Source organism: Pongo abelii, chromosome 13 (genome assembly GCF_028885655.2).
Source record: "Pongo abelii isolate AG06213 chromosome 13, NHGRI_mPonAbe1-v2.0_pri, whole genome shotgun sequence".
Lineage (NCBI taxonomy): Eukaryota > Metazoa > Chordata > Mammalia > Primates > Hominidae > Pongo > Pongo abelii.
Window position 1 is genome coordinate 124,243,685 of NC_071998.2, and position 26,361 is coordinate 124,270,045.

At 42.9% G+C, this 26,361-nt stretch overlaps 1 protein-coding gene and 1 long non-coding RNA gene across 10 annotated transcripts in view; one reads left to right on the plus strand and one right to left on the minus strand.

Annotated features, from left to right (window-relative positions):
• TSC1 (TSC complex subunit 1) overlaps nt 1–26,361 on the minus strand; it is a 53,479-nt gene that overhangs the window by 5,757 nt on the left and 21,361 nt on the right. For 5 of the 9 annotated variants that reach the window (XM_024251678.3, XM_024251679.3, XM_054519329.2 and 2 more), the window contains 16 exon segments: nt 24,964–25,118; nt 24,508–24,581; nt 15,420–15,595; nt 14,599–14,714; nt 14,148–14,259; nt 13,717–13,838; nt 10,460–10,529; nt 9,657–9,761; nt 8,485–9,043; nt 7,312–7,355; nt 6,551–6,717; nt 5,511–5,693; nt 4,497–4,607; nt 3,623–3,745; nt 333–520; nt 94–255 (listed from right to left, as the gene is read on the minus strand). In XM_024251678.3, coding sequence (XP_024107446.1) covers nt 94–255; nt 333–520; nt 3,623–3,745; nt 4,497–4,607; nt 5,511–5,693; nt 6,551–6,717; nt 7,312–7,355; nt 8,485–9,043; nt 9,657–9,761; nt 10,460–10,529; nt 13,717–13,838; nt 14,148–14,259; nt 14,599–14,714; nt 15,420–15,595; nt 24,508–24,581; nt 24,964–25,118 — 2,467 coding nt within the window. 9 annotated transcript variants of the gene reach the window in all.
• LOC129048035 (uncharacterized) lies at nt 4,572–7,122 on the plus strand. Its single transcript, XR_010136617.1, has 2 exons — nt 4,572–4,760; nt 5,275–7,122. It is a non-coding gene; the product is annotated as an uncharacterized LOC129048035 (long non-coding RNA).

A 26,361-nucleotide genomic window follows, 5' to 3' on the forward strand; every position in this document is an offset into this window, starting at 1 on the left:
CAGCTATAACTGCTTCCCACACCATGTGACACAGTCCTTATGCTGGAATTGGCAGCTTAACCCCAAGGTCATGAATCAGTTCTTTGTTCCTACCTTTCTTCTGCTGCTTCAGCTGCTTCTGCTTTTTCTTCTTCAAGTTTTTTCAGGAGGCCATCTTTCTCCAACCTGCCATATAAATCTAAGATCTCCAATTCAAACACCTGGGTTATCCTTTTCTGAGCCTCATACCTGCTCTCTGCGGCCTGCAGCTGTCCTCTGAAAGATACAGACCAGCCAGAATATAGGAAGTTCCACTTAATAAAAACACAAAAGCCTTTCCTGATGAAAGTTACCTTGCCTGGAGTTTGACATCCTCTAGATATTTCTTCTGTTCCAAAAGAAGGTGGTCTTTCTTGGCCAGGTGAGATTCCAGTTCCAAAATCCGTTTTTGGGAGGTATCAAGCCTCTGAGTCTGCTGGAGAACATGGCTTCTGTTTTTTTCTAGCTCTTTCCGATAGGCAGCTTTCATCATTTCTACTTCCTAAAAAAAAAAAAAGACTGGAATTAGTACTTACAAAAAATAAACATGCTGTATCCATTTTGAAAAGACAATGTAAGAAGGACTGAGAAGGCACTTTAGTATACTGATAGTAGAAATATAAACTAGTACAACTTTCTGGAAAGTGAGCTGGTAGTATTATCCTAGTAACCCTTCCTTGAAATCTATCCCCAAGGAAATCATGTGAAACATAAATAGAGATTTTGCACAAAAATAATCATCACAGCATATTTATAAGAGAAAAAACCTGGAAACATCGTTTAAGTCTAATGTCAGGGGAAGTAAGTTAATTACAATACATCCTATATTTCTAAGTCTTTTTAAAAAATGATATGGTGTCAGTAAAAAGATTAAAAAGCAGACTACAAGACTGTGTGAATAGTACAATCAACTATGCGAACATATACATATACAAAACACCAAGCGAAAATACGCCACTATCCAGTTACCATTTCAGTCCAGTGGTACCGCAGGTCACTTGCTTTCTTTTCTCCTTTTCTCCCCCCTCCTGACAATAGCGCAGGTGAGGCTACAGAATGGAATGCCAATGGAGCAGGTCTGCTCAAGCAAAGCAGCCTTTGCAGACTGGGTGCCCTGACAAGGTTTGTTGATCATGCTAAGGCAGATGGCCTGCTGCCGACAGATTGGAACAGCTTGAAACCCAGAGCAAGTACACACTAATGCTCAGAAAGAAAGCAGAAAGGATATTTTTTTAAGCCTGTGTTACATTTGTGTGTGTACGTTTACTGTGGTAAAATGTACAAAACACAAAATTTGCCATATATTTGTTTTTTAAAAAAGATAATAAACCATAAACAGCAAGGAGATGAGCTTTCACGAAGGCGCCCCTGCCTTGATGCTGCCTGGTAAGCCCAATGCGTCCTTGTTATAGAATGCAACTGATTTAAACTCAGAACTGGCTCTCAGATAATGTGGCTGTTCCAGCTGTGCTAAATGGCTCCAGACTTTAGCACAGGGTAGATGAATGCATCTATCTGGCCTTTGTCATAAACAACAGGACTTATTCATGGATAATCATGCAAAGCATTGAACCAGGAACATCCGCCAGGAACATCCATGCACTCTCATTAATCCTTACAGCTACCCCTACCAACTGTTCCCACCTGATTCCCCACCACTCACTCTTCCTCCTCCTCTGGATGGAACAAGAGCAACCCTAGCTCCAGGTTCAGGAGCAAATCCTGACTGGGTTGAGGCAATGACTAGGCTAGGGATGGGCACAGGACAGGCCTGGCCAACTAAGAAGTATGGTGGGATCATCTGGGAAAGGTTTTCTTTTCCTTTTTTTTGGAGACAGAGTCTTGCTCTGTTGACCAGGCTGGAGTGCAGTGGCATGATCTCAGCCCACTGAAACCTCTGCCTCCGGGGTTCAAGTGATTCCCCTGCCTCAGCCTCACAAGTAGCTGGGACTACAAGTGTGTGCCACCACACCTGGCTAATTTTTTGTATTTTTAGTAGAGACAGGGTTTCACCATGTTCGCCAGGATGGTCTCGATCTCCTAACCTCGTGATCCACCCGCCTCGGCCTCCCAAAGTGCTGGGATTACAAGCATGAGCCACCATGTCCAGCCTGGGAAAGATTTTCTTGCTGAGGAATAGGAAGAGATGCTCTCCTCTTCTGTGGGGACATCACTGTGTCTGCCTGTGATATCTGTGCTTGTGGCACACACCTGGCAAGCATGAGTGCAGCTAGCTGGAAGACAAGGCCTGCGGGATAAGCAAGGCAGTGCAGAAGAGTGGAAAGAGCCTGGCTTCTCAGTGCTGTCCCTAAATGGCCAACTTGACCAACCTGGAACTCACCTGCCTCACGACCTCTTGTCAAGTGAAACAATACAGTTCTTCACTGTTAAGCCAGTTGAGTGTTTTTTGTTTTTGTTGTTTTTTTGGACATTGTTAGGCTTGTCTAGAACTTCTGAGCTCAAGCAATCCTCCTATTTCAGCCTCCCAAATAGTTGGCACTGTAGGCATGTGTCACTGTGCCCAGCCCTAGTTTGGTTTTTGTTGTCTACGACTGAAGGCATCCTGACTATCACAACTCAGCTGCATCACCCCTGTTTTATGAACTGGGAAACAGCCCCACGGAGAGGCGGCTACTCAAGGTCCCAAACAGCACAAGGGCTCCTTGGAGGCCGCGCATCTAGGCTTCTCTCAGGAGATGGCACAGGCGCGTTTCAGCAGCTTTTTCAGGAGCTCTCTTGTGCCTCGGATCTGTTTCTCCCCCTTTCTGTTCCCAGTCATTACACCTCCAAAATAAGTGATAGCTGCTTTCTAGAGAAAGTCCCACATCTAACATCCTTCTAAAAAAGGGAGTCTGAATCTGAGAGTTGACAGGAGCCAAGAAGTAAAGAGTAACTCTGTTAGGAAAATTACTGTCTCCACTTCTAAGACTCCTCTCTACATCTGGCCGAAAAAGACTCTTTACAAAGCACATGCCCAAGAAACCTAAAAAGAAGGCCCATGCGTGATGGAGAAGTTAGTGACAGGAAGCATCTGAACAGCTACTGTTAAAATTCAATTCCCACCTCATTCACTAACATTACCTGAGGCTATTTATAAAGTGACTTAAAATTTCTGCCTCGACACCACTGGTGAGGCACTAATTAACGTAAGATTATCCCAATGCTGGCCTTGTTGCCAGGACTGAACTACCATCTGCAGAAATCCAACATTAAAAGGAAAAAAAAAATGGTATGTACAGCACTGTATATCCACGGTCCTGAGAGGTATGTTAAACAGAATTGGTCCCCCATCTTTCTTTTTCTCTCTGCCTCTTTGAAAGGGGGCCTAGGGAAGAGAAAGGAAACACTTTACACCTACTCTCTACCAACTACCATTAGGTCCTTTCAGTGTGAGTTAACTTTAAAGCAACCCAATAGGAGAAACAAGCTCACATGGTGGCTGGAAAGTGCTTGTATAGCTGGACCAGGGAGTAGTGGGACTGCCGCTCCGTCTTTTAGGAAACAAGTCATCAAGCCATTCTCTATGACATGCGGGAGACATACTGTCTGTCTGGGTCTGAAATGCTTTCCCCACTAAGGTCTGGCTCCCTGAGCCCTGGCATACCTTTGTGGTATCTGAGTGCTTGTTCTGCAGTTGTTCCAAATATAGCTCGTTGACCTCCCCAAGAACCAACAGCTGCCTGTTCAAGAACTCCATCTGCTGCTGGACCGACTCACTGTTTGAGAGCTAACCAAAAAACATAAGCAAAGTGAAAAATCCGACGACATAAAACTAGCACATAGACATCATTAAACAGGGAATCAGCTAGGAGCACACTATTTCAATGTTAAGGCAAAATAAACAAGTCCCATGGGTTCACAGTCCCTGACATAATGGCAGGTGGGGAGGATGGTACCCAAGGACAACAAAAATAGACAGAAACGCACTTCAGAACTGTGCTTTGCAAAGGGGACAGCACGAATGCAGTCCATCAAACTGACCACCCACAGAACACCTGGAGAAGGTGGACAGGTATACCACCAAGGCCCAGTGGCATAAAGCCCTAGGGAAAACTCACCGTTCTTGACAAAATGATGTATGAAGTGCAGTGATTCCCAAAGAAGGAGGAATCATGCTCAAAAACCTGAACAAACTTTTGACATTTATGTAAACAAGGTATGAAGAAAGAGTTCCATGGGATACACATAGAGCAGGGTTTAGGATGGATGCTTCTTTGTTGCAGGGGGCTGCCTGTGCATTGTAGGATATTTGGCAGCACCCTGGCTCCTACCCACTGGATGCCAGCAGCCCCAAAAACATGAACCTAAAATGTCTCCAGACATTGCCAAATGTCAGGGACTATGGGGACAGCAGAACCACTTCCTGTTGGGAACCCATGACACAGACACTCAAGTAATCTATTTCTTTAACCTGTCTGAAGGAAGAACGTTAGCAAATGGTGTTTCAACAGATTCAGGTCTGCCTCATTTCTTCTTACCTTTTGGGAAACCTGACTGAGCAGCAGCTCAGTGTGACACACCTTGTTGTTGGCCTTCTTCAATTCTATCCGCAGCTCTGCAATCATGTTCCTGCAGTCCTCCAGCTTCGTCTGCCCAAAGAGACGTGGACATGAAGTTTGAGGGGCACCGACAGGCCAGATCACAAGCCTACCTAGCCACCAGCCCACAGAGGACTGGGAATGCCTTAGCTCAACGGCTCTACTTTCTTGGGCCCTCAGAATTTGATGTCTTAGTTTTAAAAAGTAAGTTATGGTTGATTTCTGAGTTCCTTACTGTTTAACAAAAGAAAAAAAGAGACCTTAGATCCTCAGTTCCCAAACTGCGCACCAAAGAGCCCTGAGGCTACACAGCAAACTCACAGGGATGCTGCAGAAAGATTTTGAATTTTCGAGGGAGACGCAGCGCCATCTGTTGGACACCCTGTGAATTACTAACTGGCTGGAAATGATGCGTCTGTGGATGACGTCTTTGTGAAGCCGGGCTTTTTTGGGTGCAGTGATACAAAGCACCACAAGGAAAACCAGTGTGAAACAGGAAATGAGGGTGTCACTGTCCACTCTGATTTCAAGGTCTGAGATACCATGCAGTGCCCAATAGGTGCACACGAGGCATTAGTAATTGCAATTATTTTTTTAAAACATTAATTTACGTGTATTATCTCTGAACAGCTACTAAGTTCTTAGGAGATTCATACTCACTAAGTTATTCAGATCTACTTAATGAGCAGAACTGTTAACTGTTTCCTTTTGGCTGCAGAAAAAAAAATGACTGAGACACTAAGGGAGCTACTATATGAACCAACAAAGTTGGGGAACCTCTGCCCTAAGTAAGATTCACCTGCCATGAAGAATCTCTGCCGTGATTTCAGAGAGAAAAGCATTCAGCTTAGTGAAGCTGAACAAGTCAAGGACACCCAAGGAAACTGACTGCTTCCCTCCCCACTGCTCTCCGGCATTCTCGCAGTTGGCTTTGCCTGGTGCTGCAGTTTATACCTGTAATTCCTGGCTCTGGTTGTAGAATTCCTCTCGGTCATGCTGCAGCTGTCTGATCTGGCTGTGGAGCTTGGTTACCATAGTGTCACGCTGCTCCTGAAGCTGACTGTATCTAGCTTGTTCTTTCTGCAGACTAACCTTCCACATCTGGATGTCCTTCTCTTGTAACTTCAACTGATCTTTCTAGCAGAGATCAGAAATGTCATCATTTCAGCTGTCTTCCAACACAGGAAATTTAACACACACTGCAAACATTTCATCTGAATAGTCATAAGCTACCTTGAAAATGTTAACTACAGACCAAAACTCTTAGAGCTCACTACTGTCTTACTTGGTCTTAGGTCAAGGTTTCCCAAATTTTACATTAAGCAAATGGATCTTAAGTTGCTTAAATAAATCTTCTCAGGCATCAATTTGCTTCCAATACTTCACAAGTCTGACTACCAACACTGGAATAAAATCTCTCAAACATGGTACTAAGTTCACTAAAACAATGAGCATTTACTGAATGCTTGCAGTGTGCTGGGCGCTCAGCAAGGGCTTACCGACATAATTTCTTTTAATCATCACAACTTAAAGAGCAGGTGCTGCTATTGTTATTTCCATTTTATAGCACGGCTAACAGAGGCTTCAAGAGGCCAAGTTACTTTTCTAAGGTAACACTGATAGAGCCAATATTCAAACTCCAGGTCTGACTGGCTTCACACCCACTGTACAATACATGCTTCAGTTTTGTGCCATGAAATAGCTTTACAAGAGTTGGTTTTATATTTGGAAAAATAAAATCATCTTCTGACCCTTCATCATCATGGACAATTACATGCAAACACACACCCAAAATCACTTGTCCCCACGGTTTCTGAGAATTATGAGGGAATTCCGAGGTGTCACCATTCATGTCTTAGTCTCAAGCGACCTGCCCGAAGGAGTGGGAAGGACTGGGAACTCTGACCTCCTCGGCTGCTGTGCTTTATAAGCTATCATGCTGACCCAAAACAAAACAAAAAGCAAGCTCCACCTGTCCCCTCCCCAGTCCTCACCATGGCGGCATTATGTTCCTCCAGAGCTGCTGCTTTGATCACCTTGCGGAGGAGCCGCCTGTTCCGGAGGGCATGCTGCTGCCTCTTAAAACGCTCATAGAGTAACTGGTTGTGCAGTAAAAGCAACTGGTCTCGGAGGGTGCGGATCTCATCTGAAGGAGGAGAGCCTGATTTTAAAGCAGAGGGAGGGTGGCAGAAATGCCTTTTACAGATCGTTCAATCAAGCCCCCTTCCCACGTGTTGTTAGCTTAACAAACACAATTCTTTAAAAAACACATCACCACTGTCTTTGCAAATGACCACTTGGCTCTCAGCAACAGCAGGGGGGAAAGTATGGACTATGTGTCTCCCTTGTGAAGGAATGCAAAGGGTCGTATCATGTCGGATGACTCTTTGAGAGCCTGCTTTCCTTTCCCCACAAATCTAGATCACACATTTCAGATGCCCTGTTTCTCAAGACCCTTCCTTCACTGTGTGTTCTCCCCCAGGAAGACACTTCACTCTGGTCTTCTCTAGGGAAGCCTGGCAGGAAGTCTGTATTTTGCACTTATACTCTCAAGTGCATAGTACTTGCCACTTTTCAAAAATAAGAAATGCTGACTTGGCAACACTTGAGATCCTTTAGCCAAGCAGATAGCCTGGCCGGAGCAATAGCCAAGGGGAGATATGTTTCCCAGAGGGCACCTCCTTCAAGGACAGAAAGGGCAACAAGCAAGCAGGAACCATGTGGGCTGGATTTGGAGCTAAAGTAACAACTTTACCTCCAAAGTGGGTCCAGTCGACAGACTTGCTGGGTAAAGGCAACCTAGGAAGAAAGTTTTTGAGTAACAAAGTTACCGATTTTACCAAGAAAAAAACTTATCTGGACTTTTATTTGCAGCAAAGTTAGATCACTTCCTTGTGGTCAAAATCTGCAATGGCATAAGAATGTTTCAAACTCCAGGTCCACAGAGAGTTAGAGGAGAAGCCTACAGTGGACACGATGGGAGGCGGCCCTCGCCCCACTGCCTAGGACCTGTGTTGTTAGCTTAACAAACACAATTCTTTAAAAAACAAATCCAGAGCGGAGAGGGTTTCAGGCTGAGCTGCACTGCATACACTGTGGCCTCTGTTTCTGGGGCCAGCTCTCCAGAGAAACTCAATAGTCAAACACACTGAGAGCCGTTTTCAACCCTGTCTGTTGAAATATACAGGGAGGACACTCTGTTGTGAAGCTACTGTCACTCAGATTTTAAGGAAAAAGTAGGTAATTTACCTGAGCCTATCATACCAAATCTCGTTTAAAAAGAGGGAGCTTAAATACTATAATCCCTGTCAAATTCCACCATAGCATAGTATCTAAGAAGAAAAATAAAAATATCCCTCAAGCACCTCTAAAGTAGCTAATAAAAGAAGGATGGGAAACCGTTTCTCAGCTAGTCTTTCTATGAAAACGTGGGTGCCTCGGGGGGTCTGGAGGGGATGTCAGGTCATCTGAACTAGCATAAAATGCTGATGATTTTATCTCCACCTAATGAACTATGATACTAAAATAGAAAATAATAATAATAATCTGTAGCTAGAGAGGGAAACACTGTGACAAATATTCTTATATTCTTTGAAATACTATAACCTCATTTTCAGCCTATAGCTTGCAGAGGGCACATATGAAAGCATCTGAGTGTCCTCATAGAACAGAAGCACAAAACGGCCTATATAAAAAGACTCATTTTGAAATGGACTGCTAAGGAATCATCCCAATTTAGGTGCACAGAGGTCACACATGGTCACATATATGAAGACGCAACAGCCTAGAAGGACATCTGACAAACAGCAGAGAACCAGCTGCCTCAAGGTAGGAGTGTGAAGAATGATTCTTGTTCCTCTCTTACGCTTTCTGTACTTCACGATAAAATGGACCATTTAACAGAGAAGAGAGTGCCCCAGTCCCTTACTTGTTCAGCTCCTTGCTGTGCGCGTCTGCTCCCTGCTGTATCAGTCTGTCCAGCACTTCCATTGGGGAGGTAGAGGGCACACCATCTTCCTCTGTGTTTCCTTTTGCTTTCTTTAACAGCTCCTCAGTCTTCCTGATGATAAAATGATGGGCTGTCTTTGGCAATGCCACCTCAAAAAGATGATCATACGGGGGAGGCTGCCCGCTTCCAAAGCCCACTCTCGTTGGAGGTGGAATTTTACAAGGACTGGGAGTGAGGATACTGGTCTCCAAAGAAGTCTGGCATTCCCTGTCTCCCGCAGGGCTTTCATCAGCACTGCCACAGGGCAGGTCTATGGGAGTAAAGGCTTGCTTTGGTGTGTCAGGCCCAAGCTTGTCCAGGGAGGAGTGTAAAGGCTCAGGGTTCACGCTGGCGCCCTGAGAACTGGAGGCTGCCGAGTGGGTCTTCCGCTGAGAACCTGGGAGACTGTCTCGGTAAAAGGGAGAGTCAAAGCCTCCTCGAGGAACCACAGGCTCTGCCTCTGCTGTGGTGATCTCAGAAAGTTCTCTAGATATTGCAGCTGAGAGGAAGAGAGGAAACAAAAGAAATGGCAGTCGGTATTTCACCTGGGAAAGGCTAGGCAGTTTGGGTTGCATGCTGCCACATGCCAGTGTCACTCAGAGGGAGGAGAAAAAGTGGCATCCGGCTGGGCACGGTGGCTCACGCCTGTTATGCCAGAATTTTGTGAGACTGAGGAGGGAGGATCACTTGAGCCCAGGAGTTAGAGACCAGCCTGGACAACATAGGGAGATCCCATCTCTACAAAAAATACAATAAAAATCAACTGAGCATCGTGGTGCATGCCTGTGGTCCCAGCTACTCAGGAGGCTGAGGTGGGCGGATTGCTTGAGCCTGGGAGGTCAAGGCTGCAGTGAGCCACGATCGTACCACTGCACTCCAGCCAGGGCGACAGAGCAAGACCCTGTCTCAAAAAAAAAAAAAAAAAAAAAAGTGGCATCACTTTACCTGGCATAGGTCCCAGACTAAACCACCCATCTTGTTGCCTCAAGAGAAGAAAAATCAAGCAAGCCTGTGAGCATTGGCACAAAATCCCAGATTTGGCACAAAATCCCAGATTTATAGCAGAGTGAGGGTCAGGTTTTATCAACTCATAGCAATCCCACATACATTACCTTCTTCTTTATCTTTTTCTATACTATCTTCTTCAGAGGCCAGATCACCTAAAAACCCTGGAAGATCACTTAGAGTGACAGAACCTTTGCTGCCAGGTGGCTCTTCTGAAGAGAAACAAAGACAACTGATGTCAAAGAAATACAATGTAATCCCTGTAAGTGTAAAACTGCTTACACTGTATAGAATATGTCTGTAATAACTCTTCCTGCTGAACAGAGAAGGCTGGACATGGCTCTGTCCTGGGGATACTACTACAAAAGAAAGTTAAATGGAAACAAGGAAATTCTGGGATATCCAAAATACTGAGGCCTAAAGACAATGAAACAAGTAGTGTATTCTAAACACCAACCTAATAATATCAAAAACAGTTTTTAAGCTATTGCAGTGAAGTACCTGTATTCTGACTTGACTAAACGATATCTCTTTTCAGAGACATTAAGAACTGAGAATTTTATTTGCTATGGGATTATTATTTTTGGTACTTTTAGTTATATTATTTTTAATATCTGCTTAAAGTACCAAAAATAATCCCATAGCAAATAAAATTCTCAGTTCTTAATGTCTCTGAAAAGAGATATCGTTTAGTCAAGTCAGAATACAGGTACTTCACTGCAATAGCTTAAAAACTGTTTTTGATATTATTAGGTTGGCGTTTAGAATTCACTACTTGTTTCATTATCTTTAGGCCTCAGTATTTTGGATATCCCAGAATTTCCTTGTTCCCATTTAACTTTCTTTTCTTAAACACATATAACCCAATAAGAAGAGGCAAGCAAGGCCTGTAGTGACGCAGAAATGTTACCTGATCCTCTGTCATTCAGAAGATGGTGTTGTCTGTGTAGACATGGTCTTGCAGAATCCATTCTCTCTTCCTGAAACATAAGTATCATTTATATCACGAGACGAAAAATGTTGTACATGTTCTCAAGCATATTGTAAAGTAGTTTAAAGGTCAGCCCAGTGCAGTGATTCTCAAATTGTTTGGATGTTTTCTTTTTTTTTTTTTTTTTTGAGGTGGAGTTTCGCTCTTGTTGCCCAGGCTGGGGTGCAATGGCGCAATCTTGGCTCACTGCAACCTCCGCCTCCTGGGTTCAAGCGATTCTCCTGCCTCAGCCTCCCGAGTAGCTGGGATTACAGGCATGCGCCACCACGCCTGGCTAATTTTTGTATTTTTAGTAGAGACGAGGTTTCTCCACATTGATCAGGCTGGTCTGGAACTCCCAACCTCAGGTGATCTGCCTGCCTCGGCCTCCCAAAGTGCTGGGACCACGCCCGGCAGCTTTCTTTATAGTCTTAAAAAATGACTGCAGACAGGGCGTGGTGGCCCATGCCTGTAGTCCCAGCACTTTGGGAGGCCAAGGCCAGTGGATCCCTTGAGCTCAGGAGTTTGAGGCTAGCCTGGGGAACATTGCAAAACCCCAGCTCTACAAAAAATTTAAAAAGTAGCCGGGCATGGTGACTGGTGCTTGTAGTCCCAACTACCCAGGAGGCTGAGGTGGGAGGACCACCTGAGCCAGGTGGTCAAGGCTGCAGTGAGCTGCAATTATGCCACTGCCCTGGGCGACAGAATGAGACCCTGTCTCAAACACACAAAATAATAAGAAGAAGGTTGGAGAATCCCAAGAGCTTTTGTTTATGAGGCATAATTATTATATTAGAAAACTAGGAAATTTTAAAAATATTAATTCCCTTAAAAATAACAAGCCCATTACAAGTTAATGTAAATTACATATTCTTATTAAAAAACTATATTTCCCGAAATAAAAATAAATTTAGTGAGAAGAATGGAACATTTTTGCTATCTCTTTAATATATGGCTTTGTGAAAGACAGCTGGATTCTCATATCTACCTCTACGTTCAATCTGTTGCAATATGTTATTTTGACTGAAGTGTATAAAGAAAATCTGGGGACCCACAGATATGTAACTGCAAAAGTAAACATATGTGTTGTTGTTTTTCTTTTTGAGACAGGGTCTGGCTCTGTCACCTAGGCTGGAACGCAGTGGCATGATCATGGCTCACTGCAATCTCTGCCTCCTGGGCTCAAGCCATCCTCCATCAGCTCCCCGAGTAGCTGGGACTACAGATGCATACCACCACACCTGGCTTTTTTTTTTTTAGTTGAGATGGGGTTTTGCATGTTGCCCAGGCTGGTCTTGAACTCCTCAATCTACCTCCCTTGGACTCCCGAAGTGCTGGATACAGGAGTGAGCCACCACGCCCAGCCGCAAAAAGTAAACATATGTTGACAGACTTTTCAAATAACTGTCTTTGTTATTACACCAAAATTTGACAAGTGGTAGTTTCTTAAATTTACAAAGGGAAACTTGAAACCACATCAATGAGCTTTTCCTGTGTTAAAACCCATTAGTCTACCTTGTCCTTTTTTTTTTTTTTTTTTTGTGACGGAGTCTTACCCTGTTGCCCAGTCTGGGGCTGGAGTGCAGTGGTGTGATCTCGACTCACTGCAACCTCAGCCTCCTGGGTTCAAGCGATTCTCCTGCCTCAGCCTCCCAAGTAGCTGGGATTACAGGTGCCTGCCACCATACCCGGCTAATGTCTGTATTTAGTAGAGATGGTGTTTCAACATGTAGGCCAGGCTGGTCTTGAACTGCTGACCTCAAGTGATCCACCTGCTTCAGCCTCCCAAAGTGCTGGGTTACAGGTGTAAGCCACTGTGCCCTGCCTGCTTTGTAATTTGAATATACTTTTTACCTATGCATGATTCTGCAACATCATACATTGGACATTCTGAAAATATTGGCTCATCAAGTTATTCAAATATTCCAAATGTTGAAACACTTCATTACACAATATCAAAAACTCAAATTACTAACTAAGCTTCCAAAGACTTTTCAATCTCATCATAAAAGTCTTGGGGCAGCTATCAACTTCATGGTGGTATATACACGTTTTTTAATATCCTAATTTCCACCTGAGAGTTGACTTTTATTGTTGGCAACAAATACTGTCAGTTGTTTATCTTGAAGTGACAGACTCAGCTCATCATTTGAGAAACTGCCTGCCAAATACCCAAGTCTGAATAACCAGTTTGTAAGACAGCTGTTCTTTCAAATAAAACTGGCATTCCATGAAAAAAGGCAGCTAGTTCACCTCTCAATTCAAATAACTGCATGAGGGCCAGAGGTCACCATCATACCCTGGTATGCAGTACATGTGCCTTATGCATATTTTCTATTTTGCCATGAAGAATATTACACATACATGTTCTCAAGGGCTAAGATTTAATAAAATTAATAATGGTTACTGCTTAATACAGAACACTCAACTTTTTAAATTTTTTTGTTTTTATTGTTTTTAATGGAGAGAAGAGATGTCAGGGAAGAATGCAAGGCCTCCTAGGATAGGACACTTCAATGCCTGCCTTGATTCAGGCTATGTTGCCACCATTTCACCCCAAATCGTATTTGTGCCATCAGTGTAGATGCCATTGCAGTGGGAAGGGCAAATGACAGCTTAGTGTTACTATGAAAGTGGGTTTGGTCAGGTGTAGTGGCTCAAACCTGTAATCCCAGGATTTTGGGAGGCCCAGGTAGGAGGATCGTTTGAGTCCAGGAGTTTAAGACTAGCCTGGGCAACATAGTGAGACCTCATCTCCACCAAAAAAAAAAAAAAAGTTAGCCAGGCATCATGGCACATGCCTGTAGTCCCAGCTACTTGGGAGGCTGATGCAAGAGGATTGCATGAGTCTGGGAGGGCAAGGCTGCAGTGAGCCATGATCGTGCCACTGCACTCCACCCTGGGCGACAGAGCAAGACCGTCTCAAAAAAAAAAAAAAAAAAAAAAAAAATTCAAGAAAGTAGGTTTGACCTGCTGGATTCCCTACAAGAGTTCTTCCAAAGCAGAGTTTTGGAACCACCCAGGGGTGGGCAGATCACACCTTGAGAGCAGCTTGTTAGTCCATTTTCAATTATTCTGATTAAACCCATTGCATTTTAGGTCAGAATTCTTTCTGGCATAATTAGGCTTCTCAAAGTGTGGCTTGCAAGTGAGTCACTGTGCCTGGGCAGAGGGATAGCAGACGAGCTGGATCGCACCTTCCTGGGGGGCGTGACTGTGGCCTGGGGGAGTGAAATGTGCACGTAGTCATCCGAATGACAGAGTGGGGCTGGAGGAGGAGAGGTTGCTGGGGTTCCCAGAGGAGTTCCTTTTCCACCTGCTTAGAGACAAGGGCAGAACATATATGAACACTGAGCCCAACTATTAGAAAAACTGCCAATTCTTTTTCAGCCTATAACTATTACTATAAATAAAGCTGCTAGAGTTAACTTTCTGGGGATCTAGATCAGTCTCTCTCTTTTTTGTTTTTAGGTTCACTTTACACATTCTGAAAGCCCCAGGGATTTGCAATAAGTGTCAAAAACAAGTTTACAACAGCAAGTGGTCCCTTAGGTCTAAAAGAGAGCTCCTCCTGCCATTAACGGCAGGCCAAAACCAACCAATCAAATCCAACCTAAGACATACATACCAGTTGTACCAAAGACTTTACTGTAAGGGTGTGACAGATCAGGTGGGACATTTCCAGGAGAAGTTGGAGGAGTGGTCATACCACAAACCATAGATGGGCTCCAAAAAGTAGCCTGGGAAGTTAATAAAGTACATCAGCAGTGGCAAAGGAATGCTAAGTCATCCACAAGGTTTATATCCATGGCCAGAGTTCAGCTTAAATTTAGCTTTTTCAACTAGAAAAAGGCATCTTATTAAAAGCGTATCAAGAAACAAGTTGCATTTTTTAAATCAAGACTTTAAGATGAACCTAAGAGGCAACAGTAACTTTCTTTGCTAATATCATGGATCCTTAAAAGTGACTCCTGAAATAAGCAGTGTGAAATTTTCCCAACCACATACTAAATCTGACCCAAAAGGTCAGCTTCACCAGAAAGCAGAGGAGAGAGCAGGCACACTAGTTGACAGCATACTTGTGGTGGTTCAGTTATCAGCCGTGTCGATGGGGAACTCAGAGTCTGAGGTAGCTGCCCTGGCGTATTTAACAACGTCAGCCGAGACGTGGAGTAAGGGGTAGAAGTAGCACACCCTAAAATGGAAGGGAAGAACACAGGGGGTTAGTGTGTGGTTTTAGGTTATTCTGATAAAAAAAAAAAAAAAAAAAAAAAAGATGGTCCTCTAGACCATTTGATAATATTCAATTCTCTGTACCTAAAAAATCTGAGGGACTTAACTGACATCCTTGGGGACAAAGTAACACTTCAGAGTTTCTTTAAATGCTCCTTTGAAATAAAGTTCAATAAGGTTTGATGTCTCATTAAGCCTCAAGATAACTTAAAAAAGCACAATACAGATGACAACTTCAGTGGGTGCAACCCACAAATAAAGCCTAGCTTTTTACATGAATCCAATTCTAAATTGTTCTGACTCATTCAAACTGTGTCAGTGCTACAGCCACAAGAGCCTCACTCTAAATGTCTGAAAATCAGAAAGATTCCCTTATGAGGTAGAGTCTGGAAGTCAAATACTTAAACCCATTTTCTTTGTTAAGTGTTGGAGACACATCACCAACTCTGTTGGCATACAATCAGGTAGGAGACCAAGGACATCTAAATTAAACTTGAAGGAGAAATTAATTAGAAGAAAATGGAGGGGCCTGCAAATTTAAAATATTTTGGGAAAAATCCCTAGGAACTGAACTAAGTCTTACTCCAGAAAAGAAAATCAACAAAGACAAATAATGTTTTCCAGAGACAAAGTTGCAAAACAGATAAGTACCAAAGACACTTTTTACCATAGCTATTCTGTGTGTCAGCATAAGGGCTGGTGGTGACATCGGCTGAACGATGAGGAAAGCGGGCTGAGATTTGGTGAGACACAGAATAGCCATCTTCATATGAGGCTTCTGTGGGATCCAGAGAGATTTTGGCACACTCGATCACAACATCATGAGTTTCTAATCTCTTCCACCTGTAAAACGCAATGAAAGTCAAGAAATGCAAACTGTAATCAACTGAATTAAATACTTCAGAGTGTCAACTCAGTGCCAGCCACGGAACTCTGATAGCAAAGAACAAGCAGGACCATGCCAGCCCAAGTCTGAAACAATTCTAGTACATAAAGAAATAGCCATTCATTTTACAATCCTATACATTCCCTGTTTAAAATGGTTATATCAAGTTAACAAGCTAATCTGAAACAAATATTTCCTCAACAAAGACTAGGTATAGCCTCAAAATGGAAAAATGGAACATAAGCTATGCAGCAGAGCAGCAGGCAGGGAAAAATGTCCTTTGGAACAAAGGTCATCAAAAAATAGGGTGACCTGGAAACTGCCAAGCAGCTGAGGCTGACTTAAGGTCGCCTATCAAGGCCTCAGGTGTCAAATCCATCCCTAGACCAGAAACAGAGTATAAAAGACAAACTAAAGAAAGTCCATGAGAATTTTTTTCTTTTTTTTCTTTTTCTTCTTTTTTTTTTTTGAGATGGGGTCTCACTCTGTCACCCAGGCTGGAGTACGGTGGCATGATCATGGCTCACTGCTACCTCCAACTCCTAGGCTCAGGGATCCTCCTGCCACAGCCTCCCAAATAGCTGGGACTACAGGCACACGCCACCGTGCCTGGCTAATACTCTTACAGAAATGGGGTCTCACTTTGTTGCTCATGCAGGTCTCGAACTACTGGCCTCAAATGATCCTCCCACCTTGGCCTCCCAAAGTGCTGGGATTACAGGCATAAGCCACCATGCCCGGCTGAAGGCATGATTTTTTAAACCAACGTGTTAGTATGGCATAATTTGCTTACAATAAAATTAATCAATCTTGCTAAGTTTTGACAAAAGTCCCGATCATAATAAAGAACATTTCCATGACCCCAAAAGTTTCTTTGTGTCCTTTGTGGTGAGTCTCCTCCCCCACTTGTGGCAACCATCGATCTGCTAAAAGCATGCTTTTTCAGGGGGTGTAATAATAATTATTCTATAGAATATAACCCTTTGGTTGAACTTTGGGTTATTTCTTCTTTCCATTACAAGCTGTGCTGTGCTGAACACTGTTGTATGTCTTGACATACATACAGAAGTGAGCCTGTAATCCCAGCACTTTGGGAGGCCGAGGAGGGCAGATCACAAGGTCAGGAGATCGAGACCATCCTAGCTAACACGGTGAATCCCCATCTCTACTAAAAATACAAAAAATTAGCTGGGCGCGGTGGCGGGCACCTGTAGTCCCAGCTACTCAGGAGGCTGAGGCAGGAGAATGGTGTAAACCCGGGAGGCAGAGTCTGCAGTGAGCCGAGATCGCGCCACTGCACTCCAGCCTGGGCGATAGAGCGAGACTCCATCTCAAAAAAAAAAAAAAAAGTGAGCCACCGTGCCAGCCTCCCATGAGGATTTTTTTTTTTTTTTTTTTTTGAGACAGAGTCTCGCTCTGTCACCCAGGCTGGAGTTCAGTGGCACAATCTCGACTCACTGCAACCTCCAACTTCTGGATTCAAGCAATTCTCCTGCCTCAGTCTCCCAAGTAGCTGGGATTCCAGGTGCCCGCCACCATCCCCCGCTAATTTTTTGTATTTTTAGTAGAGATGGGGTTTCACCATGTTTGCCAGGCTGGTCTTGAACTCCTGACCTCAGGTGATCCACCTGCCTTAGCCTCCCAAAGTGCTGGGATTACAGGCGTGAGCCACTGTACCCGGCCAAGAATATTTTTAAAACTGTCTAAAGATTCCTGTTATGTGATCCGTGGTTTCACTTCTAAGAATTTATCCTATAGAAACAGACATACAACAATGTTCAGCACAGCACAGCTTGTAATGGAAAGAAGAAAGGAAATAACCCAAAGTTCAACCAAAGGGACAGATTCTGTAGAATAACTATTATTACACCCCCTGAAAAAGCATGCTTTTAGCAGATCGATGGTTGCCACAAGTGGGGGAAGAGACGCACCACAAAGGACACAAAGGAACTTTTGGGATGATGGAAGTGTTCTTTATTATGACTTTTGTCAAAACTTAGCAAAATTGATTAATTTTATTGTAAGCAAATTATACCATACCAAAGTTGATTTAAAAAATCATGCTTAAGGCTGGGTGCAGTGGCTTGTACCTGTAATCTCAGCATTTTGGGAGGCCAAGGCAGGCGGATTACTTGAGGCCAAGTTCAAGACCAGCCTGGACAACGTGGAGAAACCCCATCTTTAAAAAACAAAACAAAACAAAAAAAATTAGCCAGGCATGGTGGCATGCACCTGTAATCCCAGCTACTTGGGTGGCTAAGACTCAAGAATCACTTGAACCTGGGAGGCAGAGGTTGCAGAGAACCAGGAAAGCGCCACTGCACTCCAGCCTAAGCAACAGGGCTAGACTCTGAAAAAAAGAAAAAAACAAAAATCATGCTTTCAGCTGGGCATGGTGGCTCACACCTGTAATCCCAGCACTATGGGAGGCCAAGGCAGGAGGATCACTTGAGGCCAGGGGTTCAAGACCAGCCTGGGCAACAAAGTGAGAACACGCCCCATCTCTACAACAACAACAACAACAAATAGCTGGGCGTGGTGGCATGTGCTCATGGTCCAGCCACTCAGGAGGCTGACGCGGGAGGACAGCTTGACCCTGGGAGGTTGAGGCTGCCATGAGCCATGTTGTGCCACTGCACTCCAGCCTAGGCAACAGAGCAAGACCCTGTCTCAGGAAGAAAAAAAAAATCATGCTTCCCACGTGCCTGCCTGTACTCTCAGCCACCGGGGAGGCTGAAGCAGGAGGATCACTTGAGCCCAGGAGTTCGAGATCAGCCTGGGCAACATAGCAAGACCCTGCTGCAAAATAATAATAATAATAATGCTTTCAAACATGAAATGACATAAAACACTTACAATATAATCTTAAAAGAAAAAAGATACAAAGCTATTCAGAGACACACCCGCAAATATATCTGACTGTAGTAAGCATTCAAATTAAAAGAACTGAAGTTACAAACAATGTTCATTTATTCTTCATTTATTCAAGTCTTCAGTATTTGCCAAACATTCTATAAAGGCCCTAATAATTAACAGAATATTTAAAATTAAACGCCTAGTCAAGCATAAACTATTTTCTTTTAGACAACATAACTTTGCTCTGTGTTTCTAAGGTGGTTAGTAACTCCATCAGAGATTTGCATTTTTTTTCAAGTTTACAGAAAACAGCACAGCAACACTAAGGGCACTCCATACGTTTACCTTAACAAAGCATGTGATCCTACACAACTGTTGGAGAAAGCTCATCACATCTTAGATGCTGAAAACATGGTATTAACTACAGAAAAGAAAGTGTCCAGGGCGTGGGGAGAATGTAAGGCAGCTTCCCTAAAGAGCGAGTCTTTCGATTTCACGGCTGCCTCTTCATTCACTACCTGGGTTCTCACTGCCTGTGGGATCCTGTTAATGGGGATAGGCTCCTATTTATGCATTCTCAGCATGACTAGAAAGTGATTGAGAGCAGGCGTTAGGACACATGTGTACACATAAGAAGATTGATTTTAGAGGAGAAAATGAGAATCATAATAAAAGAGGAATACATTTAAATGCTTTATTTTAATCAAAGTAATTTATGCACTTACAATATTTCCCTGATTCTTAAAAGGACTTTTCATATTTTAATATCTAAAACTGGGAACCATCGTCTAATCAAATGCATGTTAGTTTACTTGGCATTTTTTTCTTTCTCAGATGTATATAAAATAGAAGTACACAACACATCTAATGGCATCTGAAATCCAATGAAATATGGTAATTTAAAAAGTCAATACGGTACTAAAGGTTCCTCCCATCCCTCCCCCCTGCAACCACTCTGGCAGCTGCTTCCAATTCTGTTAGCTGAATTGTTATCCTGCCTCTATAGTTCTAAAGAATATGGCCTGTGCTTTTAATTTCTTGATTTATAAATTATAGACACCATCTATTAACTTACTATTATGGGAAGTGAGGATTGAGGTCTCTTCCATGTATCATTTCCTTCCTCCTCAATGCTCTCAAAATAAATATGTAACTGTTTTTGTTGTTTTCAAAATTGATTTCAACATTATGACTACCTAAGTACTACTCATGGCTGAGCCACAGAGTATACTATGATAATATTTCCTTTCTTGTAAGTTTTAATTGTTCTGTTTCTCTTCCTCACTTTTTTGTGTGTCTATTGCTAATTCTTCCTAAACGTATTCTAACAGCTCTAAAACAATGCCTAATATAACTTTTACTAATGAAATGCAAAGAATCCACCAGCATTATTCCTCATCTTCCAGAAGAGTTCCCTTCTGGAGCACTCTCTCCCCGGCTTCAGATTGGACTGGCTGCTCTCAGCACTGCCTGTTATCCTGAGACTTTCCCTGGACATGGTCCTGTAAAAGGGTCGTGGATTCTGTCTTCCTCCTTCATGATTTTACTCTTATTTTGGTGGAATACATGCTCCAGTGATTAACTGAGGAAGGATATATGGGAAGGAAATTTGAGTCCATGCATATCTAAAAGTGTCTCATATTTGACAGACTAGTTGGCTGGCTATATAATTCTAGTTGAAAACCTTTTTCTCTCAATTTTGAAAGTATTTCAGAAGCTAACAGCATTCTGATTTCTGATCCTTATTAATGTGATTTCATTTTTTTCTTTCTCTGAAAGGTTAATCCCTGGTACTTTAAACTTTTACAATAGTGAGACCTGGTGGCATTCTTTTTTATTGATTTAGCTGGGCACCAGGTAAGCCCCTTTAATCTGGAAACTCACATCCTTCAATCCTAGGATTTTTTGTTGTTGTTGTATTATTTCTTTCACAATGTCTTCCTCCACCAAAGTTTTCTTCTTTCTCTTTTTCTGAGATGGAGTCTCGCTCTGTCACCCAGGCTGGAGTGCAGTGGCATGATCTTGGCTCACTGCAACCTCTGCCTCCTGGGTTCAAACGATTCTCCTGCCTCAGCCTCCCAAGTAGCTGGGATTACAGGCACCCACCACCATGCTCGACTAATTTTTTGCAGTTTTAGTAGAAATGAGGTTTCACCATGTTGGGGCCAGGCTGATCTCGAACTCCTGACCTCAAGAGATCCGCCCGCCTCAGCCTCCCAAAGTGCTAGGATTACAGGCGTGAGCCACCACACCTGGCTCTTCTTTAAAAAAAATTTTTTTTAATTGGATGCTGGGACTTCCTGAACTGATCATTCTAAATCTCTATTCTGCTCATATTACCAAGCTCTATCCTTTGGTTCTGCTTTCTGAGATATTTACCTATATCTTGGAAAAGCTGATATCTGAGATATCAACTTTATCTCCCAATTCTTTTACTGAAATGTTTATTTTGGCTATCATTTTTAATTTTGAAGAGTTCTTTTAGTCTCAAAATGGTCTGTTTTCTGTGGCATCCTGATGCTTACATATGCGCAAACATCTTATCTCTGTGGCTATGGTAGATATTTTCTTCTGCTCTATCATTACGGTTTTGTTCTAGCTCTCTTTTCTCCTCTTCACGTTGGTGTCTGTCTTTAGTGTTAAAACCTTCTTCCAAAGCCAAGCAACCTGCCTAGCCAAGGTGAGTGAGGCTCTCTATAAGTTGACTGAGGAGCCTTCCAAGGTAATATAGTTGGTTGAACATATGCACCTAACTGTACAACCTCCTGGAATCCCACTGTCTACAGTAAAGACTTCTTTGTTTTTAAATATAAACCCACAAGGAGGAGAACAGGAGAGAGAAAATAGAACCATAAGTTTTTGAAACTAAAAAACAGACAGGCAGGTGGTAACTGACACTGCAAATCCACAAAAGCAGAATCCTAAGCTGCCACTGTCTCAAAGTGAAGAGTCAACTGATTATACTACAGAATCCTTAAAATCATGAGGAACTTACAGCATCTGGTACTTCTGGAAAAGGAGATGAGCAGCAGGTAGACAAGGGGAGCTAAAATACTGAAGACAGGGTGAAAACCACTGAAGCAGCAGTCACAACCCCTGGGTCCTGCCCCAACTCTACACTCCCAAGCAACAGCTCTTTTCTCACCAGAAATCTGGATTATTCTCTATAGAGAATAAAACAAGGAGTACCTGGATAAGGTATTCCAGAAATAGTTGAGGGCATGAGTGCCATTCCAAATGAGGGGATTAAGTGAAGCATATACATTCTGAATGCCCAGACCACCAACCCTTCCTCACCACCAGCCTCTTTCCCCCCAGAGGCAGTCAGACCCCTACCAGCCTGAAAATCAGAAGACTATTTTCTAAAAAATGTGACCAGCTCAAGAAGAAAACAATACCAACACCACTATTTCCAACAGATGCTCAGTTCAACATACAACAAAGCTCAAAGTCAACAAGTTCCACCACTGTGAACAAAGCTGTTTTGTCTCCCCATATATAAACAGTTTACTAGATCCTGGCAGAAGGCCTCAAAGATTTAAAAAGAATAACACAAAACCGAAAAGAAGGAAGCTTAGAAGAAACAGATTATGCAGGGAAAAGAAAACTCCTTATATATGTATACAGTCATGTGTCACTTAATGACAGTGACATGTTCTGAGAAATGCATCATTAGGCAATGTCTTTGTTATGTGAACATCAGAGTGTACTCATACAAAACTAGATGTTATAGGCTCCTAGGCTACAAACCTGTACAGCATGGTACTGTACTAAAGACTGTAGTAACTGTAACAACAGTAGGTATTTGTGTATCTAGACATATCTGAACCTAGGAAAGGTACAGTAAAGATGTGGTGGTATAATCTCACGGAACCACTATCATCTATGGAACCCATCATTGACTGAAATGTCATTACGTGGTGCAGGATGAACTGGATTTCTAGAAGGAAAGGCAGAGAAAACAGGAAATCAAGCACAAAACAACTAAAGAAAATATCATAGAACTTGAAGAGCTTCCAGCTTGAACAATGAGAATAGATTCATACCAACGTACATCACTGGAAATTTCAGAATATTATGACAACAAAGAGAACTCCCTACCGGCTCCCCTAGAGAAAAACACAGCAAATACAGATGATCAGAAATTCTAAGAGCAACATTGGAAGCAGGGTGGCAATGGAATAATGCCTTCAAATTACTGAATGACTTCAAATTACTGACTCTCAACCTGTAAGTCTACACCAGCCAAAACACTGCATCCTTCCTCAAAAAGCTCCTAGAGGATATGTCCTATTAAACAAGAGTAAACCAAGAAAGAAGACAAGATACAGGAAATGGGAGATCCTGCACACGAGAGAGGCGAACGACAGCCCCAGGAGACTAGGATGACAGCTGGGTACTAGGCACAGACGAGAACCAGTTTGGATCAGAACAGCACCTGCCAAGAGACAGGCATGTCTCAAAGTTCCTGCTGTCCTGCACTATCTTTTTAATGAGGGACAGAGCCAGGTGACCCTGGCCTGTATAACTTGTCTGTACTTAGCTTGTCTTAACTACATACTGATGAAATTCTACTCTCCCTCCTCTGCCTGATCAGCAGAGGACATTCATTTTATCCTACAGAAGGATTCTGTCTGACCTATTCCTGAGAGCTGAAAGCAGGCACAGAGAGCAGCTTCCCCGCCTGCCGTATTTCATGCATGTCCAGTGCCTTGCCCTTGCTAGAAGCCCTGCCAGACGCTCTGATGAGGGTAAGCCTTGTGTTTCCCAGACTCACTCATGACCTTGTGCACTGACTTCCCAGAAGGGGCTGTGAAACCTCAGGGACGGTGAAACCACACCAAAACTCAGATGCGCTGCTCCTCCTCTCATCTCCTGGAAACCTTCAACTACTAGTGACAAGACTGCCCTTCTCTTAACCAGGCTTTACTTCCTAGTCAACTAGCTTTTCAAAACAAAGCAATACCTACAGTAAAACTATAAAGAAAAGCAAGAGAATGATTAAAAGCAACAATGGTAGTTGTCTCTGAGGTAGTAGGGAGAAAAGAGAGGTTCTCCACGGGGAGCCTCTGAGGTACTGGGTAATGTTCTGTTTTTTTTTAAGCTAGGTGCCAGCTACATGTGTTTTTGTGTTATTATTAAACTTTACATACACATTTTCTATACTTCTCTACATAGATCTCACAATAAACTGCTTTAAGCTGGCTGAGGCTCTGTGTGGTAGAGGCAGTGTCTGTGGAGAAGTGAGATTCGCTGTTGGAGGATCAGGCAGTGAGCCAGCTTTTTCAGCAGGAGATCCCCAAGTGTCAATATCCATGGGTCAGTTTCCCCAAAAAGGGCCGGGTCCCCTAAGTGGGGAGCATAATAAGCCTGGCTACCAGGCAGAGACCAGCAGAGGGAAGGAGGTGGGCCTCCCACAGCTCAGTCTGTAAATTTCCTTTATCTCCCTTGCTCAGTCTTACCCTCAGTTCCAGTCACCACTGTGCCTGGAATCCTTCAATCAAGGGACTCAAGAGTTCAGTTTTTCCAGAGAACATACCTGGGGGCCTCTGTAGGGCCCTGGGGAGGATGGTAGTCAACTGGCTTTGCAGAATGGAGAAAGGACCTCAGGGACTCCAAATACTTAATATAGGACTCCCTTAAGTCCTTTCTCCATTCTGCAAAGTCAGATTTATATATATGCTAAATTGTTTTTCTGCAGTCCCCTTGTTTTTAGCCATATGCTTCACCTCCTGCATCGCCCCATCACTGGCACTACTGAGGTGTAAGCCTTTCTGGGGGACAGGCACTTGTGCTGCAACTTTCTCCACTCTGCTAAATGTTATTAGTCCTCCGCCTGTGAAGAGTATGTTTTAAACTCACACAAATTTTAGCTGTACGAGTGCTTCCAAGTGGACTGATTCTGTAAATAGCATATCTATGTTCCCAAATATACCTCAACAGGGATTACCTCCTAGATCACATTTTCAATCTCTCAAAAGATTCTTTAAAATTTTGACACTAGTTTCTATACCTTCGAGGGTCCAGTTCATGGTCCTTGGATCCAGTCACTAATTCCGGATGAATTCGCACATGCTCCATCATTGGCTAGAAGAGTTGGGTTGACAAATTATAAAGGGCTGAATGTTTGTGGAACATCCAAATGATGGAATATTAGTTGACAATAAAAAGGAATGAAGTACTGATACATGTTACAACACGGATGGAACCTTGAAAACATTATACTGAGTGAAAGAAGCCAGTCACAAAAGACCACATATTATATGATCCCATTTATAAAAAAAGTCCAGAATAGGCAAATCTATTAAGACAGAAAACAGATTGGTGGCTGCCTAGGGATTAGAGTGGGGAGGAAGAAAACTGAATTTCTTTTCAAAATTTCCCTGTCTGCCATTAAATACAAAAGGTATAAGTGCAGCCTATCTAAACAGTATGCTAAGTAGCAAACAAACAAGCAGTTTTAATTTACCTTGACCACTTCTTCAAAAGTCTCCAGGTTTTCTTTCATACTGTAATGAGAACGCAAAAAGGAGACGAAGTTGCAAGGGTACATTCCATAAAGGCGATGAAAGAGTGCGTACACACTGGCATGGAGATGGACGAGATAGACTTCCGCCACGTGGCCTAGAAAAGGAACCCGTTGAGAAGAGCCTCTTAGTTGGACACAGATTGAGGAGTGCAAGACAGATATAAACAAGTGGCTGCCAGCATGACTTTTTATCTATGCATATTCCCACCTCACTCCAAAGACAGGAAGAGTGGTTTTCTAAAATGCAAACAAATCTGAACACACCAGACACCCTTATTTCAAATCAATCAGTGGCTCCCTATAAGCTTTGGATAAACTCCAATCTACTACTGTGATCCATGAAGGCTCTTCCTGATCTAACTTCTACCCTCCTCTTCAGCCACTGCCCAAAAAGGATCCCAAACATTCTCACAATACTGAACTAACTTTGTGATGATAGCTCTCTGTAAAATTTATACTTTTCCATTGCTGAATTCACTATGAGCTTCTTGAGAAAAAAACTGTCTTACTCATCTCTCGGTGCTTTGCACTGGACCTGATATTTAACAAGCACTCAATATTTACAGAATGAATGTGTGAGACTCTTTTAAATCAGTATGTAGTCTTAGCTATGCAGATTCATAACTACAGAGTGAAAAAAAACTATCATCTAGAAATTAGCTTAAAGAACTAAGAGTGAAAGAAATTGAATATCTTAATTTAGCCTTACCTAGACCCTGTGGAAACCCACGGCCACAGTATACATAAAGGTCCTCCACAATAATGGACGGACCATTCCTTTTTCCCAAAGATCCTACTAAACAAGCAGGCACCACGTGGGCCTATGCTTGTAATTTAATCCTATACAGGAAGCCATGGTGTTCTGTCTCACAGGTCTGACATACTTCATCCTTTTGAAAGAAATACCTCACACTGGAATAACCCAAAGATGCCAAATTTCACATGCTTACAGCTTCTGATCCCTTTGATAGAGCTCTGCTACCTGCCGATAGGGGAAAAAAACAAAAAAACAAAACAAAAACCACTGCATTTGAAGCTGGAGTGCTAATCAGGACACACCGCATTTCCCTCTGACTCCTACAGGTACAACGAGCGGGTTCTCAGAACCTGGCATTTGCGTTCTGTCACAACAGAGCAGCCAAGGAAGACAGAAATGTCCCACAAGCTTAGTCCTGTACTGCTGCAATACAGACGGAGGCTGTTTTTCAGTTTATCAACAATCATAAAGTTTTACATCCTACCGCTCAATTTCTCTGACAACCAATCCTTTTAAGCCAACAAAATAAAAAAAGTTATCTTAACAGTCATGTTTCTTCTATGTGCCTGTAGTGGATGCAC